The sequence below is a fragment of the Accipiter gentilis genome, chromosome 9, assembly GCF_929443795.1.
Source record: "Accipiter gentilis chromosome 9, bAccGen1.1, whole genome shotgun sequence".
NCBI lineage: Eukaryota > Metazoa > Chordata > Aves > Accipitriformes > Accipitridae > Astur > Astur gentilis.
The window spans coordinates 26,010,915-26,031,075 of record NC_064888.1 but is presented as its reverse complement, the minus strand read 5'-3'; the positions used below and the strand labels follow the sequence as shown (position 1 = coordinate 26,031,075).

Sequence of the window (20,161 nt, the reverse complement as noted above, 5' to 3'; positions counted from 1 at the left end):
CACTCATGGATAGAGATCGGGTAATTATTTCAGGTTCTGCCTCTACCTCCTGTTCTCGCGATGACCCTGGTTCATCTTCATCTCTCACTAAGCGAACTGATTTTTTTGTGTGTTTCTTTTTCTGTACAGGGGCGACTGATACTGGCACAGGTTGGTTCTCTGGTTTAGCTGAAGTGTCTGTCACCAGGGTAGGGGCAGCCACGGTGCTTGTTGTCGGGGTAGGGGCAGCCACGGTGTCTGTTGTCGGGGTTGGGGTAGCCACGGTGCCTGTTGTCCTGTTTTCCATCTTTTCTCCCTGAGGGTGCTGCCTAGTATCAAGCAGTGTTTGGTAGATACTGGCCAGGGCCCAGCACAATGTAGTGAGTTGTGTGTCTCTGGGATAGCCACAGCATTTTTCTTTCAAATATTCTATCACTTCATGAGGGTTCTGTAGTTGTTCGGGAGTGAACTTCCAAGTCACTGGCGGTGAGAAGTTCTCTAGATACCTGCCCACATCCTCCCACATGCCGTGCCACCCATGAGTATCCAGCTTTGGGGGAGATCTCCGAGTGGTACTCTTAAAGAGACTTTTTGTAGCCCTAAACAAGACCTGAAAAATATTCAGGAGGCATAGCACTAACAGCACACTGGCTTGCACATCCCAAGGATATTCAAAATTCTCAAAAGCTGTTGTAATTAGTCGGAAGGAGAAAAGGGACGTGAATGGACGGGGGGAGGTATCCCCCCCTAATTTCCCCATGGATTGGGTGTAATTACCAATAAAATCCGACAGAAGGCGCCCAAAGTATGGAAATGTTATCATTGCCTCATACAGATACCAGCTTAACCTCATGACCAGTGATGTAATCATTTCATAAGTCGACATTGCCCAGTACAGCAAAATGATAATCCCAGTCACTCTCCCAGAGATGAGATACGCAACTACAGGCAATACATAGAGCATATAAGAGCTTACCAAACGCCACCATGTAAACAAATGAAACAACATTGTGACTAACATCTATTTATCTAAGAAATGCGTTTGGCAAATTTGTTTCAACACGCTCTGGCCAGATCTGTCGTTATCTCAACCCTTCGTGCCCCACGTTGGGCGCCAGAAAGGACTGTCGTGGTTTCAGCCCGGCCGGTAACAAAGGACCACGCAGCCGCTCGCTCGCTCACTCCTCCGCCCCCCTCCGGTGGGATGGGGAGGAGACGGAGGAGAGAAAAGAAAAAGAAACTGGAACCTCGAAGGTTAAGATAAAGGCAGTTTACTGGGACAAACACAAAAGAGATTACAACAACAACAACGGCAGTAATGAAAAAAGTATACAAAAAGAGTGATGCACAGTGCAACTGCTCACCACCCGGGACCCGACGCTCCGCCACTTCCCCCACTGAAAACCGAGACCACCCCCCGGCCCGCTCCCCATTTATATACTGAGCATGATGTCCCACGGTATGGAATAGCTCCTTGTCTAGTTCAGGTCAGCTGCCCCGGCTATGCCCCCCACCTCCCAGGTTCCTGTAAAAATTAACTCTATCCCAGCTGAACCCAGGACAAATAGTCATCTCCTGAAAAAATGGGTCTGGAAGGGTTACCATTTCCTCACTGTCTTCCCAGCAGAGCTCTGTGTGTGTGTGCATTGTAAATTCTGTTAAGTTTGTCTCATAATTTAAAAGAATTAGCTGTAGGATGCTTTCAGGATTTCATGTCTCTCTCCAAGATGTTGCAACATCGTGATTTGTCTGCCTGGTAGTTTAACTCTAAAAAGTGCAGAATTGCTATCATAATTGCTTGCAGTGCCATAATCTGTTGAAGTGTACACCTTCAGATAATAATTCAAAGGTAGAAATTACTTTATTTAGGTAAGTATAGGTAATTTTTGAAATGTATGTATGGAAAATAAGCTTCAGTATCAGAACTAAACCATACTGTACTATGTGTGATGTTCCATAATGGGTAAATTAGGTATGCATCGCCGCAGTTGTGTTTGCAGTTTTGAGAAAAAGCCTAATTTCTGTCCATGGCCAGAGATGGCATGGCTCTCTCAAGTACACTTATACTTTTGAAGAGGCCAGTGCTTTAGGTCAGACTTCCTTCTGAAACCTCTGAAATAGCATGTGTATAGTGTCCTAAGAGTACACCGTCTTAAGGAAGTTAGTGAATTGTTTAATTCGCCTTCTTACTTCTCACCTAGATCAGAGAGTTGTGATACAAAGTGTGAATTTCTTTTAAATACTGTGATGATTTTTTTCTTTAAAGGTAAGCAGTTCTGTCTCAGGATTTTTTTCACTAGTGTACTGAAGAGGATTGATTTGTGTTGTTCCCACAAGATGGAGCTGTCTACATATGTAATTAATATGGAATTTATACCACTAGTGAATCTTAAGGAGCTCTGTCAAAATACTGGTTTAGATCACAGATCACCATTTTATTAGTATCCCTGCAGGAAACAGTACAATGTAGAACATAAAATAGTAATTTTTATTTTAATAAGGTGGAGAATGTTGTGGTTAAGGCAGTGTGTTGGGATGTACACAGTATTGATTTCTTCCTCCCCAATTTTAAACATTTATTCCCTGTATGATTTTGAATTAAATATTGTGATAATACCACTGAGAATTATCAATCAGCACTTTATTTATTTTCATTAAACTGAAGTATAAGTAGCTTTAATACTGAGAAAAAATAATGAATACTGATTTTTATAACAGTGAATACTGTATTGCCTATGCTATATCGTATGTGCTTCCAGGATTTCTGGCTATGTTGTCTGGAATTGTTTGACAACATTTTAAAGAGAAATCTCCTGATGAAAAAATTATTTCCTTCTCTCAGTATTTTAACAGCATGTCTGCCAGTGTTGACAGATCTGAAATCAATAAAAAGGTATCAAGACAGCCATGCTGAACTGCAGCTACTGGATACCCCCAAATCATCAGGCAATAACTAAGTCCAAAAAGACAGTGCATTGCTACCACCAAAGAAAGTATGTGCTACCACAAACTCAAGTATGGAGTTCCTCTTGCACCATCTTTTTACAGTCTTGTCCTCATTTTAGGTATATTTGGTCTTTGTGTGTGTGTTTTACTACTGTTTTCACTTACGGTTGTGTTACACAGCTTACAGTTATGAGTCCATAGTGATAGATGGAAGTCTCCTATCTTTGTGATAATGATACACCTTTCTCACTTCCCTTTGAGAACTCTGGAAGGAGACCTGAACTTGTAGACACCTTCCACCCTTAAATAAAAGGCTCGAAGAAGTAGTGATAAATTGAACTTTTTTTCTGGTTTTTGCTTTAGCATGCAGTGCAGTATAGATGGCAAGTCCAGCCCATTCAGAGGAAGCTCATGCATGCCCAATATCTGTGAAGGCACTATCTGATGCCTCTGGTCCTCCTAATCTCTTTATTTCTTCTCCAGGAATGGTACTCTGGAGACCTGTGGATGTCCCTCTGTGTCCACCCTGTAGGTTCCAAAATCTGTGACCCTTTTCTTATAGAGACAGAGCAGCACTCACGTCACCAGCTTGTACTGTGTATTTTGGAGCACTACAACATCGGTTCTTGAATCTTCTTCTCACCCCTTTCCCATTTCTTTACAGGTAGCAGTGATACTGTCTACATGCTTCCCACTATGACTTCAGATGCAGAACGTTAGGTTGCCTAATGAGAGATCACTTAATGCTGACTATGTGTCTTGCACCTTTATTTCCTCCCAGGCCAGGTTGCTGCTTCTCCCTCCAGCCAGCACCAGGTTCTGGGTGCAGGTGTTTCCCACTGGCAGGTGTGGTTCACTCATGATCTTCCACCATAGCCCTTTAAGCCTCAGTTGTCCTGGACAGCCTCGAGGGGTCTCTTTCAGGCAGCCTGACAGGAACCTCAAGGGGAGAGACTGACTGTCACACATTTGCTCCTTCCAGCTGTCATTTCAAACTGTGGTGGTGGAGCGGGTGAGGGGTATTTTACCCTTTGTGAACCACTTCATGAGTCAACAATCTTACATTTTTCCCTTGGTGCACTTTGGAGGAAAGAGCCTGCCTTTCAGTACTGTAGCCTTATTTTCCTATCATAAGCTAAAGGGGGATATTCTAGGAGTATTTTATTGAATAGATTTTTCCCGGAGAAAATACCTATAGCAAGCAGGCAGGCTATCAGGAATTGGCGTTCTTCCTTTGGCATGTAGGACAGCTTATTACCTTTCTCATTTCTCTAACTTCAGTTGCTTCTCTGAGTATATTGTCCAAGGTCAAAAGAACTCAAAAAGGGTGAAGAATCTAGTTACAAGAGTCTTTTCAATCTCTTCTATACCCGTTTCTTCCTTGAAAGGTCAAATTCTTGTCAAGACACTCAGCTATAGGTTTGTTGAATGGGTGATGATGACCCCAGATCTTGGCAGAGCACAGCTGTCTGGTTAGAAAAGAGGATCTTGAAGAATATGGGAAGTCATACTTCTCCAAGAAGACTGGGTGAGAAGTACTTTCTCTCTCCTCAAGAGTTTTAGCGACTTTGACTCACTGTTGCCTGGATCTTGAACTTAAGACTGTACTTCTACAAGCAACATTGAGACCATTGGAACTTCAGCTGTCCGCGCCCTGTCCCCCATCTTAAGGATTTAAAAAAATATATATTTTTTAAAAGCAACTTCTCCTTACAGATTTCTGGAGAAAACTTTGTAATTATGAAAGGAAATCAGAGGCTAAAAAAAGCAGTTTAAAGATTTTTGATCTCCTGATGTTTTTGACCATTTGTACTTTGCAGTAGAAACCTGTTTATATATGTATGACTATGTCATCCTCGTATTGCCGCTCTAATTCTATCTGAAAAGCTGCTTCAAAAATTACCTGTCTTTGCTGTTGTTGCTATATCAGGTTATGAATAAAATTTTGGAACTGCCTGTGCCTTACATTTCTTGGGAGACTTTATACCTTTGATTTCCAGTACAGTTCTCTGTAATACCTCTTTTCTTGCTTCCTCTGCTAAAGTCTAAAGCTATAAATGGCCCCATCTCCTTTGCTCGTTCTCATGCTTGAGCATTTTTCCTTGCAGCTTTCTATTTCTGACTCAACTCAACAAGCTACGCTGGTAATTTCTCCAGGAGTCATGTTTCCTGCTTGAGGTTTATAAGTGTACTATTCAAACAATTAGCAAAATAAACTAGAAGACCTGATTTTAGCCATTCCTGAAAGTTAGATCCCATTGAGGTAGCAGCCTTAGGCATGTGCATGTCATCGTTTTGCTCTGGGAGACATTGAGCGTGGGCAGGAAGAGGCAGGGAGCAGTGGGGATTGCCTTCCGCCAGGGGTCCGGCTGCTGCCGCACAGTGCTCCGGTCGCTATGGCTGGAAGCATCCAGCCCTGATTTAGTTGGATAAGTCTGGTGTCAGGAATACCAGGAAAGCAAATTTGTATGTTTTCACTTCTTTATATTTAGCAAAGAGTGGAATTTGATGGAAAAGCGATCCATGCTATTTGAGGTGGTTGGAGAAACTGATTCTTTTGTACCCGTAGTATTAGGGCATAAATAACAGACCAGTGAGGCTCAGGTCAACCATGATGTAACTGGTTAAGCACCTGGATTAATGCCATAAGGGCTGGGTTCAGTTCTCAGTTTTGCGCCATCTCTTTCTTTTAATGATGATTTTGGTGGAGTGGATCATAAATGATGCCACCATAACATCAAGTTTGTGTGCTTTTATTTTCTTTCTGAGAGAGAGATTTCAATAAAGATCCTTGCATACTATTTTTAGCTGGGGGAAAAAGTAAACTTTGATTTTCTTATTTGTATTTAACAGGTCTGTATATGATGACCAACCAAATGCACATCAGAGGTTTATGGAAAAACTAGATGCCTGCATACGTAACCATGACAGGGAGATAGAAAAGATGTGCAATTTTCACCATCAGGGCTTTGTGGATGCTATTACAGAACTTCTTAAAGTTAGGGCTGATGCAGAAAAATTAAAGGTAAGGAACTAGGTTTTTTTGAGTTTTATATATTATTGTCTTTGAATTTAAAAAAAGGAACTTGACTCTTCTACCAAAGAATAAGAATTTAGTGATTATCACATACACTCTGATGTATACAACAATTTTTCAAAAGTGGATTATTTAAGATTTGTAATTAGAGCTGTTGCCTGATCCAGTAGTTTACGTTTACAAAGCTGAGTATTGTATTAGGTCTAATTCTGATTATTTTTTTTTTTAATGTATGTTTTCAGCAAATGTTACAAAAATTATTTTGCCCTTTTTAAAGGCTTTCTCAGAAGGTAACGAACAACAAATGGCAAAACCAATATTTCTTACATAGGTCTTTTTCTAACCATGTGTTTATATGTCAGACCTTAGAAAAATTTAAAACCTTGATTAGAAAAATAAAAATACTGCAGTTATTCATGAGAAATAAATTTTCTTTACTTTGTAATGAGTAGGAGAGTAGGTGGAGTTAGTAGTTTTCATTAGAAATGAGAACTAAGATTTACTCCCAAACCAGAATGCAGAATAGTGAATTATGAGATCCGTCCCTTTTAGCTCTCTTTACACTTTTGAGAGCAAAATATGCACACCAGACAGAATGAGCATAGTTCATCAGAGGTTATGATTAGAAGAGCATTATATAAAGGATATTCAGATAACAAGAGACCAAATACAGCATCAATGAGGTCATTGAGCATCTTTGTTCAGAAATTAATGAGATTTTTAATAAACTAGAATGTGCTTCCTTATTATGATGACCTAATGAGTCACTTACTATGTGGGAAAATCTGAGGTCGAGCTTTGCCTGCACCTGCAGCATTAAAATGTTGCTGTGGTTTGGAGATTTCCACGTTTGATGTTAATCAACCACCCAGTGTTTGCATTCAGCAAAGTATGAATGTTTAATTACCATAAAATGCAATCACCATTTCTTACAGACAATGAATGGCCCATAGAGCTCATTGAGGTTATCAAAAAGGGACCAGTGGTCAATTGGGTCAATGATTTGAATTGTTTGACAGACCTACAGAAACAAGGAAAGTTCAAAAATCCCAAGTAAATTTGAGAAGTTTGCCACAGAATCTGTTAGAAAGAACTGTCATAAGTAATTGAAGTTAACAAAAGCCCTTTGCGATCAAAAGTTCAAGTTCAAGCTGTAGAGTTAATTTGAATTTGCATTTCTTTGTTCTAAGTTTCTCATGAAGCATGATCTGATTACAAGGGTGAGCAGTCACATCAGGGCAATATATGCATATTTTTCTAACAAAGGTGAAATTATTTTTAAGGTCCAAGTTACTGATACCAACCGAAGGCTTCAGGATGCTGGGAAAGAGGTGAGAAAGTGGTGCTTCCTATATGGGCATTATGAATATTTGTAGCAAATTAAATTTATTTGCATAATTTAATTGTGATTTTTTTCCCTTTCTTTTTTTTTTTTTTTTTTTTTTTTTTAAATCTCTAAGGTGATAGCCCAAACAGAGGAAATCATCCGATGCAGAGTTCAGCAACGGAATATTACAACAGTTGTGGAAAAACTACAGCTGTGTCTTCCAGGTGAGTGACCTATAGCTAAACACGATGGCAAATTAAATACAGTAAGTCACAGTAGCCAAAATGGAAAATAATTTTGTTTTTTAAGTTGTGGTCCTGTAACATCCAGTTCAACACAAAAATTAGTGGGCTTTAAAACAATGTCAACTCATAGGTTCCATCTCTTTTACAATACTTGACATAGAGTAATTATGACACTTTGTGAGAAGCCAGTGAGACAGATATAAATGATGCAAACAACGTAGCCACATATAGCTGTAAATGAAATAATATTTTAATATGACAAACAATGAATTTGTTGCTTAAGAGGGTGGGTTTTACTGTTTGAATTCTAGGGAAAATACTAATGATTCTGTTTCAACGTTGTACTTTCAGCTCTGTGTCTTTACAGGCTTTTTTTTTTTATTTATAAAGCATAAGAGCTCTAAATGATGTTTCAGAAGGGTCATGTCATAGGATTGCACACAGCTCTGTAAGGGTTTCATCCTGTTTGTGATACTGGCGTAAAACAGATTTGAGAATTTTTCTTTGCAAAGTCTTGTTGTTTACTTGTTATGAGTACAGTAGGTGGTACTGTTGCCATTTAATGGAGACAGGTCATGGGCTGGTAATGCAGATAAAGTTATGGTATGTAGTAAGTGAATGAATATGCTTGATATATATAGTGTCTACTGTTACGTTTCATCTTAATTCTTTTTCATTTAAAGGCTGTTAAGAGTTCAGTTCTTTTTTCTTAGCTGCATTCTAGAATTAATGTTTTTTTGCTAGTTTTATCACATTTATGTTACAGTAGGAATTAAATAGGGTAAATTTAGCATATCCTTTTCTGTGGTTTATTTTGTCCTTTACAGTATATATTTTCCTCTTTTATTAACTAAAGCCACAGTAAGATCCATGGGTTAATCTGCTTGTTTTTATGCAGTGCTGGAAATGTACAGCAAACTAAAAGAACAGATGAATGTAAAAAGGTGAGTGAACTTATTTCTATGAGTAAAATATAACATTTGTAAGTAAACTGATAGAATAGCAAACACTGATGTGGACATGTAAGTATTCTAAGTCCTGTAGCTTGGTATGTGTAGTTGTCTTTTCATAATACATTGTCTGTGTTTCAAGAATGTCACTGCAAGTGAACAAATGTTATATTAAATATAAAGACTTCTAGGAGCTTAGTGATTGCCATGAAAAATAATGTTTACTTAAATAAGCATAACATGCAGTGAAATTACAATTATAAAATGTGAGGGTTTTTTTTTTTTTAATACTTAAAACAATTTAAGAAGCAAGAATCATAAGATCCTTAGGGAGTAAATATATTTCAGAGTACCTTAATACCTGATTAATCTGTCATAATGTATTTGAATTGAATTCATAATCCAAGAAAAAAGGACATTTCAGTTCATATACCTTTCTTTAGACTTATCTGGTATCTCTGTGCTAATCTTTTGTGTACATGGGGCTACAAGAATGAAGTGCAGAAAATGTGCTGGTGTTTGGGTTGTTTTCCCTCTGTGACAAACTGACTTGTTAAAATAAAACCATAATTAAAAATAAATTTCTAGAATAATGGTTTCGAACTGGTACATGACCAGTTGCTCCTTTCTCTGTTGTGTCTTCGCTTTCCATCTTCTCAGAGAGCCACTTACTGCTGCTGTAACCCCAGCATTCCCAGTTCTCTCTGTGTGACAGCTTGACTGCCCCTGCCCCCCTGTAGCTGTCATCCTGTCCCACTGGGGCTGCTGCTGCTGCCTTGTGCCTCATGCACACCCACCGCAGGAATACCACTGCTTCTCTTTTCTTGATTTCTACAGCCTCGTTGCCACCTTCATCCCTGCCTGCTTTTCATACAGCCTCAGTCACACCGATTGCTCTGTGTCTTCCTTTGCGGGATTCATGATCATTGTCATTGCCTCTTTGTGCACCTGGCACCACTGCAGCAAGCTTCTGCTAACAAGTCTGTCGGGACCTGTTTCCATTTGGAACTAGCTATGCGTAGTAAGGTGTCTACAGGACTACTGTGTAATCTAGATTTACTTCTGGACTGTTTGTCTGGATTTCTGTTGTCTGGGTAGCCAACACCTCCTGCCATACCACTGGACATCTGAAAATCCTCAACAAAGGCCACTGTGTATGAGTAAATCGGCTGTAAAGCCTGTGTGCAGACATGTCCAAAATGCATCAGATCTACTGTACACATCAGATCAATCAGCATTACAGAAATTCTGATGCATCTTTGACAGTGGTATATGTCCTACTTGATACCTGTGCGCACATGCTGTCTGGGAGGTCTGCTGCAGAAATAGAAGAGCTTTAAGAATAACCCAATAGCTATGGCACTATGCTGTCTCTTATTAACAATCAAAACTTGCTAGATGTGAACCAGTGTGGTAGATCTTATCAGCTTGACTACTATACGCTATTTCCTCTGAACAGGACGCTGATTTGATATCTGCTTTGAGTAGCTGGCAGCCTGTTGTTGCAGTGCTCTTGGAGCAGCTCAGCAGAAAGATGTAAACAGTCCAGTGCTCTTGCTAGTCTGGTCAGAGAACAGACTGCAGGGTGTGCTGTCTGAATCGCACTGCTTCCATCTGCAAGGTGGTCTGTAGAGCATGCTATGTTTAGCATGTTGAAAATACAAAAACACTGGAATTAAGGCCTGCATTCTGCCGTTCCCTTACTCTGTTAGGCAAGACAAGCAGCATCCCAGCTTTAGAATTACAAGGGAAGTTATAGTTCCTAATGTCATCACAGAGAGATCACTTAGGTGAGGTAAAATTGCAGATGGCTTTTAGCATTTTTGACTCATGTTTGCTAGGAGTTTTGTAGAGTCCACTGATGGTTGATGTACTTTCTGAGAAATCATCAGTACTCTTTAAATCTAAAACTAGATTTCTATTATTTAAGAGATACAGATCTGATAATTTTCCTGCGGAAGGAGTTGCCAGACAAGAAGTCTTAAAAGTTAAAGGATGATATACTGAATTGAGGGGTTTGGACATGTCATTGTCATACCATAAAAAGATCTAAGGGAGAGGGGAGATGCCATAGCTTTGATGTACCATACCTTGAAATCACATGGAGTGCAGAAGGTTTAGACTCTGCTGCAGGCTACTGCTCCAGCTCAGGTATCTCTTTCATTAGCTATGTTACAGTTACTACTTTGCCTGTGACTTAAAATTCCCTGTAATACAGCCTAGAGGTGGCTATCCTGTGAAACTTGCAGGTAATTCAAATGGTAATTTCCTTGTGTCTTAGCAGGCCACAAATCCAAAGAGTGAGTGTATCCTGGCCTTTATCACTAAGTGACTGAGCAATAGCAGACACCCATAGTGTCAGTGCAAAGACCTGATAGCTGATGTGTGCAGATACAAGGAAGTTCAAAACTTATGTTCCTAAGTTTTGCTGTGAAGCTTTCCTGGAAGAGTCAGAGAGAGGAGCATTCACAATCCCTGTCTTAACAAAAACAATGAGGAATGTTTATTTTAGGCAAAGATAATTTTTCTCATAAACCTTCACTGAGGTTTGTTAATGCAGCAAAGCTTTCACTGGTCATTTTTAAAAAGACCTCTTTTCTTCTGACTTTCTCTGCTTGCAGCCTTTCAGAATATATTTTTGTTATTCTGTTGTCTTACAGTCTTGCACTGTGAATAACATAGCATTTCTAATGTTTAAAGGAAGGGAAGATGAAAGTGTGGATATTCTGTATTTTTGGGGGACAGTTGTTTTATGATAAAGATTGGAATTCCATTTCCTTTTCTCCATGGCAGACACCTTTTAAGATAATGCAGGATTTGGGGTGTGGAATACATACTGGTTTATGCAGATGGAATGGAGGTTTACTGGAGTCCAAGAAGCCATCTCTTGATAGCAACTTTTGGTCCCTATGAACATGGGCTATGTTTGAACTGATGACCTAGAGGGGTGAAAGGCTCTGTATCCTATTTATCTGTCTCCTGAGCCATGGATAACATAAGTTGACAAGAACTATAGTTGTGAGAGGAAGCAACTGTGGAATCTGCTCTGAAGAGACAAAATTGGCTGGAAAGAGTTATGGAGGGTTTAAAGTCTTAGCTGTGGAAGCACAGGGGAGAGGCATGGTCTCTCCACTGCTCTCCAGAACACCTAGTGGAGGCCATGCATTTAAACTGAACTACCTAGATCTTTAAGTAAGAGATAAGATTATCACACATTTTATACAGCTCTGTTACCATGGCCTGTGCATTTGGATTTTGATATGTGTCTCTGGAGAAAGTTTCCAGCTGCTTCAAGTGATTGCGGTCTAATGGGCAATTGTTAGAACTGGTGTTTTTGCAAGTCTTCTTCCACAATAAATATTACAAAAAAACCCCAAACCTGCCGTACAATGAACATAATTCAATAAATCAATCTGCTAAGGTGGTTGCTGAATCTTCTCGAATCTACTGTGGGAAGGACTAAAGAAAGAGCATGGTCTTCAGATTGAGCTTTTTGCCCTGAAAGACTTGGATTTGTTTTCTGACCTTACTATAAGCTTTCTTCTGAACAGTGGGGAAGACAGAGTTGATTAGTTATTTAGGTTACTAAGTCTCACTGAGACAGTCATGCAGCCCTTCCAAGCATTCAAATAAACCGTAAGACATAAAGGAAGCAAATAGGAAAACTTCCTAATTTATATAATTTGGTTCTACCCATGTCTGTATGGAAAGATATTGGAACAGATACAAGCGATGGTGATTTGATTTTGGTTTTCTGCATTGTTTTGGAACAATGTCAAAATGAAGCACTGGATTTTACCAACTGCAAATCAATACTTACCAGAGGTACCATGGATCTGGCAAAAAACCCCATCAAAATATATATTTGATACTGAACTGTCAGCTGCTTGCTTTCTCACTGTTCTCACAACCCTATTTGTTTGATAATTTCTGTTTAAAATTTCCTACCACATCATTATGGATGAAGAAGGTATTCCACAGATTTTGTTTTTTTCACACAGCAACTCTTTAATCTGATTTTAAGAAATATTGAGCTTTTGACTCACTTTACAGAAGTTTCAGTTAGTAGTGGCTTGATCTCAGTTTGTGGTCCTTTGGGGCAACTGAAAATTGGTATGCTGGGGAAGTTTAAAATTAGGTTTAGAATTGTTAAGGCAACTAGATCTAAAACGAAAATAAATAGATAGTTGTTCCTGTGGTGAATGGTTTTCAATTGCAATTTCAATATATCATCTTCAAGATCTCTGTGATTGTGACTTTTCCACATTATTATTGAAAAATTCCAATGAACTCCCTTAAATCTGTTTAGTAGAGTACAAAAAGTTTTCCATATTTACTCAGTGGAAATGTAGTAAGCAAGAATATACAGTATTTGTCTCTGAGGGAAGCACAAAAGTTGAAGAACACTACTATTTTTTCTTTGTAAATTGTTTGTTTCCTAAATTAAAATAAAATGATAATTTTAAGGTTATTGTCTCTCCTCTTGTTTTTTCAGCAGGAAATTTTGGGACATGACTATCTTTCTTTACTCAAAAGGCTTGTGTACAAATACGTTATTCTCAGTAAAATTCACAGCCTTTGAGTTCATCTTGCTCTTGTCCTGTGTAGGTTCTTGACTTCTCTAGTTTATCTTGATGGGGCTTTTTTAGTAAGTTATGGTATTTCTCATAACTGCCTCCAAATGACACTCTGCTGATAAAAATCTTAAACGTTCTGTCATTTAAAACATAATACTTAGTGTACTCTAAAGTAACGGTCACTTTCTTTTTCTTTTGGATTTTTTGTGTGTTGATGTTTCAAATTCTAGTACAGACCTGACTACTCTGTGCCTGGGCCTTGGACATTTTGTAAAATGCCAGCTCCATTTTAGAATAAGATGATGCAAACCACTAATCTTTTGTTTGGTGGGGGTTTTTGTTTGGTTGGTTGGTTTGGTGGGGGGTGTTGTTGTTGTTTTTCCAGTCCCACTTCTTGCTAGTTTTAGAAATTTCCATTTTTATAGTTTGAAGATGCTGGTAAAATCCATCTTGCAGTTTTCTGGTTCTGATGACAAGATGGATCAGTTCTGAACAGTCTTATCATATGACCTCAATTGGTGTTTCAAACTTGTGACTTCAGTTTCAAAGCTTACATTATAAATTCTGCATTGGGGAACATATTCTTACAAGATTAGCTCAGAAGAATAGACAGAGGACTGCTATATTTATATAAAAAAATAACTTTGAAGATACTTCTTTAACTCATTTGTAGTCAAATGGTCAATCTTCACCTTACATGTTTGGTAATATATGATGGGAACTAATAATATTGTTGTCAAAAACTTCAGCATTGAGTTAAATCTATGGAATGTTTTTAAAGCAAAATATACAAATACATCATTCCATGAAATGATATGCAAAACTTTTTAGTTTAAATCCTGACCTGCAGATGACCTTCAAATTAATAAGACTTCAGTGCTTTATCAGAACAGATGTTAAAAGGGCAAGGTCCTGAGCTCCATATATATATAATTAGTAAGGGACTCTAGAATGGATTTGAAATGGATTATGTTAATTCTGATCTTAGAGACAGCACTCAAAAACCTTCCAGATGAACTAACAGTGTTCTGATAAGCTGATCCGTATAATTTAAATAAAAACCTTTTATACCATTTTGATGCTATTATGGTTTTATTCCCCAGAAGTCTCACCATGTGGCACTCTTGGTCATTTACTATTTAAAAAAACAAAACCCACACACATAAAGCCCCCAGACTCCTTCTTATCTGCAACATTCCCGTCACCTTATGTATATTTTATATAAACCAAGTATATAATAAACAAAAGCTCCTAATTTACACTTGAAACCTCTTTATTTGCAGTGTCCGGAAAGCAGTTGTGTTCTTGAATAAAAGAGAAGATTTTTCCCATCCTCCAGCTATGCTGAATTGTTACCTTAGAAATGTCTTGATTGAGAAAATTCAAAACAATGTGTTTATTTCAGAATGGAACAAGAAGTTATGACTGTAGTATTAATAATTTATTATTGGTTTTCTACAGAAGGGGAGCCAGCAGCTTGAATTGTATTTCAGTTTGAAAGTGTTTACTCACTATATCTACAAAGTAATATCCAGAAGCAAAAGAACTGGAAAGGACACTTTTCCAGGTTTTCTTGAACATTTGAAGGGACTTTCCTCATATTCAGCTTTTCCCTTTCAAATGATTTGGCAATTTTCCAGTACTGATTGTGTAGGACTTTCAGGAAGAAAAAGAAACTAAGGTTATAACATGAGAAGCTAAAAATGGGCTGAGGATATTACCCTGTATTTGTGGAAAGAAAGGGTTGGAACTAACAGCAAATTAACTTAGCCTGATCTCAGTTTTTCTACTTTTCCTGTTCCAAGACCAAGCTAGAAGGCATCGGTTCACCTTATTCTGTTCTAATAGGCCAAAGTAAATGCATTTTTCCAAAAGCCTCCTGGGCTGAGTAGCTGGTAAGAATACTGTGTAAAGGAAAATTACTGTCACATCTACAACTAATCTCTGTCCTATTCATGTTTAACCTGTTTCCTGCACCTCTCTTTAAAATGTTGTTGACATTACAAATTCGTTGATCATGGTGTTTCTGTTTATTGCCTTCTTAGTTTAGCTGTCTATCTCAGTATTGACCCACTTCTATTTTGCTTCATCTTTTCAGTAAAGTAAAAATTTTCACAAGCATTCTGCCTTATGAACCTGTGTGACATTTGAAAGTGAAAGAGAAGGGTATTGACTTCAGGAATAGGCATGTAGGAGCCTGACTCAGCTCTGAATCACCTCCTTGTGGTGTTCATCTCTCTACTGATTATAAGAGGAAGCATGGAAAGCCAATTTCCTTCAATTACAAATTTCCTTCTTTAAATGTTTCCCTAAATCAGCTGAAAGCATCAAGATTTTACTTACATGCTACTGGCCTGAAGTTGATAAATGGTTTTAGCAAGTAAGTCTTGGCCCCACAACCCCTGTAATCTATGAGAGAACTGAGAGTGAAGAGAGGTAAATAACTGTAGTAATAGATAGAGTTGATGTCTCACTATTTGGTAGCTTTCTGTTGTCAAAATTGTTCGAGTCGTTCTTTAATTTTTTAATTTATTTTGCAGTTAAATCACTTTTTACACTTAGTTTTAACTTGAGTATTTCTTTAAACTCATTGTCCCATATGTAAAATTTCACAACACAGTTATGAATGTATGGTACAACATCTTCATAGTGTATGAGCACGAGAGAAAGTATTTATTGGTGTTTTGTTTTTTCCCCCCTCTCAGGCCATTCTTCCATATTTCTGCTACAAATAGTCTGTAGCCTAATAGAACACCAAAGAATAGAGAATATTAAGCAGTCTTTGTTGGTTTGGGTTTTTTAAAGCCCTCTGACCTTAATGCTTTTTCAAAGTAGTTGTTTTCTTGATGCGATATACTGTATTTTGTCAGAAGAGTAAATAGATTCATGCTTTACAGCAAAATATGATATGCTGCTGGAAAAAATATTCCTTGAGATAAGTGTATAGATGTCTTTTCCAGCTAAGGATGGTGCGAAGAGGGTGGGGTGTGGATGTGTGTATATGTTCACATGTACCTAAAGAAGGCAGATACATACAGGCACACTTTTCCAAGATTTTTTTCATTGTTTGCTGCGTATATGGCAATGTTGGGTGATTGGCAATTTGTGTTTCAGAAAAAAGAACTCATAAAACCCCCTAATAAATCCAATCTAGAAGGGAAGATAATTGTTATGACTTTAGTGCCTCAATTCTGCAGGATGCTCCACGTGGTGTTAGGACTCTATTGATGAGAACAGCTAATACCATAGGACCCTACTTAAAATTTTGACTTGACTGAGTCACTCTCACAGTTTACTGTTGGGGTTTTTTTTTCCAGACTAAAGTGTTATATGGATGACCTTTTGTTTCTTAATTTTTCTAAGAACAGGGTAATTTCATTAGGTATGTATTGCATGCGTGATAATGATATCCTATATTTGATATACAACGTATTTTATTAAAATTTTATAAGAAGCTACACAATTTGATTTTAATCTCTTTGTAGATACTATTCTGCTTTAAAAACAATGGAACAGCTAGAAAATCTATATCTTCCTAGAGTTAGCCAATACCGGTTTTGCCAGATAATGGTAGAAAATCTTCCAAAACTGCGTGAAGAAATAAAAGAAATATCCATGTCAGATCTCAAGGATTTCTTAGAGAGTATTCGAAAGCATTCTGACAGAATTGGGGAAACTGCCATGAAGCAGGTAAGCCAACCTAACAGGATGACTTCAGTCCTGTTATCTACTGAAAATACCAGTGTTGATAGTCTCAGGTTAGCCCAAAAGATTTGTCTATGGATTATAGTCATCACATAGACCTTTGAGTAAAGATGGAGAGCTGTGAAATGCTTGCTGACATCTTGGGTAGTTTCTTCTCCTGGACATGAAGTTGTCATTCTAGTGGTTCCTGGTTAACACAGGAAGCAGCAGTGTGATACTTCAGTAGCCTCAAACTTTCTTTCCAAATTTGTATCTGTGTACTAGACAAGAAGTAGTTTCCTCCCTGGGAAAAATTGTGAAATACTTTGAGTAGTCAACTTCTAGACAGTTTGTAACTCAGCAGCTACTACACCAAAACAATCTGGCCAGCCAGCAAGGATGAATAAGACTAAAAACTGTTGAGATAACTGCTTCATCCTTTCTAAAGTACTACTAATGCAGAGGACTGAGGTGAGATCCAGGAGGAGACCTGGGACAGCTGGAGCCCTTGCCTGTTCCATCCCAAAATAATCTGCCACTTCAAAGCACTGGTACTGGGCAAGCTTTAAAGCAGTTAATGCTTTTAAAATTTATTTGGAGAACAAGCAAAGTTTTAATTTGACTTTTTGTTGGGCAGAGTTCAGGTTGGGTTGCCATTTTGTCCTCAAAGAAAGGTTCCTGTAAAATGCACCATTGATTATTATAAATGAAATTTAATTGCAAGATTGTACTCTTGCTACCTTGTTGCATTTCTTTCAATAGTAAGGACAATATAGTGTATTTGGCTTCTGCAGCTGTCTGCTCACTAAGACCTAACTGAAGACAGCAAACAAATAGCTGGAAACTGTGATAACTGTACTTCATTTAAATATTGATTCTCTCTTTGCAATTTATGATCAGGAAAATTACAGATGACTTTTTTTTTTTTTTCTTCCTTTAAAATTGTATTCTGGGGATTAGGGAAAAATTATGCAGAAATTAGCTATTGAACTAATTTAACATCCCAAATTGATTAAAGACAAAATCATCAGTGTAGGCTGAGGACAGACATCTTGCAGTTACACTGATGTGTGTTCAATAGCATCTCCTGTTTTTCATGTCATAGCATATACCCATCAGTGATGAAATTTGCATTACATCCCTCTTTATTGATACTACTCTTAAAACAGGCACAGCAGCAGAAAACCTTTAGTACCACTCTTCAGAAGCAGAATAATCTAAACTATGGTCGGAATATGCATTTAGGTAGAAGTAGAATTTTGGAATCCAAGAATGAATTTACATTGAAGCGAACGTTTGAAGATGATGATGAACACGAAGAAGAGGTAACTTTGTACTAAATCAGTATGTTTTATTTAAAGTGAATTTTATAGATTTATTTAACAAAACTTGCTATACGCTGCCTGTAGATGGTCAACATTAGTTAGGAGGAACCAGAGAACACCTTCAAGGGACACCAGTCCAGATCAACATTTTAGGACGAAAAAACAGTGCCAAAATATTAGTTGTACTAATGCTAGCTTTAACATCTTGGTTGGGGACATTCAATGGGATAGAACTTGTAATTATTCTGGAATTCAGTTGCGATTTACATTATGTATTACCTGCCCACTGTAAATGATATGTCTCCCACTGAAATATTCTGCTGTTGCTAAAGCCAGCATTTCTGTGTTGAGGACTTCAGCTTGTGTTAGAACTCTTTCTGCTATCAAATATTCAGTATTCATAAATTGAATAAAACAGCGAGTATTTAGACCTTAAATCTGGTGCTCTGAAAACGCAGTGAAAGGAGTCTGGTCTTGTAACACAAATCAAATCTAGTACTGTAGTACAAAGGGAGGGGAGAGTCGCGCAATTAATTTACAGTTGTGAATAGAACCCATCCATTTTTGGGCCCTTATTAAGGGGACAAGTTCTGTTGGTCATGTATCACATTTTGCGCATTATATGCTTTTTATACTTATCTTTTTCATTTCCTTCAGGTTTTAACTGCCCAAGATCTTGTAGACTTTTCTCCAGTCTATAGGTGTTTGCACATCTATTCAGTTCTGGTATGTATTAAGGTGACCTCAAAAAGATATTTTACTTTTTGAAGTTGAATATTCATTTTTGTATTTTTCATACTGTAATAGTTCCTAAGCAAGCAAGCATATTGCTTCTAGTAGTAGTAGTTCTGGATGAGCCAGTTGAGGTCAGTAGAGTATGGATACTCAGAGCATGGATACATGTTTTATTTTATATGCATAATAAAGGACACACTGCAAGACATTAATTACATAAGTGTTCTTAAGAATATATGTAAAATATGCATGTCTGCCTCAACAGTGGTATCGGCACTTTTGCAGTTCCCCCAGCTGTTCCATGTTACCTAAATGTTTGGGGGGATATGATCAATATTACAAAATACAGGAACATTCAGTCTGAATCTTGTGGAAATTGGAATAGTAGAGGAAAATAGCAAGCAAACACTGGAGATTGTGACAGGCTGAGCCCAGGCAGATTAGGTGGGATTCAGTGGCAGAGACACAATAGCCCATTTTAGCTGCTGTAAAAGAGATACAATGCACAAGCTAACAAGGATGAAAACTTTTTGGGGGAAATTTGGTAATAAATTATTTATTATTTTCTCACATTTCCTATGTCTTAATTACTTTTAAGTCAGATTACATAGAAAACAAGTATCGGGGCATATAGATGAAGTACTCTGAAGTCTTGTTAATCCTACAATTTCAGCTGGACCTGGCTTCAAGCATTCAGGCTGGGTTATCTTCTTTTTATGGAATCCTTGCAGCTGTGTAACATGGAAACTTATACCTTGAAATTACTTTGTTTTTTAAAGAAAGAATCCAAACAAAAGCATCAGTAATTACATGAGTAATTATTCATCTTAATGAAAGAACAAGACAGACAGAAAGACAGGCTACCAGAACTATTAAAAAAGAATGGACCATTTCTTTTTACCGAGGAAATGAGTGTGAAATAACATATGAAAAAGAATGTGTTAAGTTAAATACACCAGTTGAAGTAAAATTAATAGATGACATTTAAAAGTAATATGTGAGTATGGTTTTCACTTTGATGAGGATCCTGATGTTGGATCCTTGATCCAAGGATATGCTCTTTGGGTTTTCACAGAAAGTTTGCCAGCTTCCAAATTTACTGGAGACAGAAAACAACTTGGAGTGCTCTCTGATACCAAAAAAGGGTTGTTGATGTCTTCAGAACAGGGCTTCTGCCTTTCCTGCCAGCATAATCTAATTAATAAGCTATGGTAGCATTATCAAGAGTTGTGCATTAACCCCTTCTTGGAGTCCTTCTCATTTACCTCCTGTTGTAAACCATCTGTTTTGGAGTTTAGAGAACTTCGTGATGACAGCAAAGGAGGGGAGTTGATACCACATGGCTATTCATTACAT

General features: G+C 37.8%; 1 protein-coding gene across 5 annotated transcripts in view; it reads left to right on the top strand.

Moving 5' to 3' along the window:
* The window catches only part of EXOC6 (exocyst complex component 6), a 101,945-nt gene that overhangs the window by 18,816 nt on the left and 62,968 nt on the right, over positions 1-20,161 (top strand). For 3 of the 5 annotated variants that reach the window (XM_049810432.1, XM_049810431.1, XM_049810435.1), the window contains 7 exons: positions 5,779-5,950; positions 7,246-7,293; positions 7,423-7,513; positions 8,433-8,478; positions 16,547-16,751; positions 17,915-18,070; positions 18,728-18,796. In XM_049810432.1, the coding sequence (XP_049666389.1) occupies positions 5,779-5,950; positions 7,246-7,293; positions 7,423-7,513; positions 8,433-8,478; positions 16,547-16,751; positions 17,915-18,070; positions 18,728-18,796 (787 nt within the window). Of the gene's footprint in view, positions 1-5,778; positions 5,951-7,245; positions 7,294-7,422; positions 7,514-8,432; positions 8,479-15,215; positions 15,442-16,546; positions 16,752-17,914; positions 18,071-18,727; positions 18,797-20,161 lie in introns of those variants that run through there. The other 2 variants (XM_049810433.1, XM_049810434.1) reach the window with 2 other exon arrangements.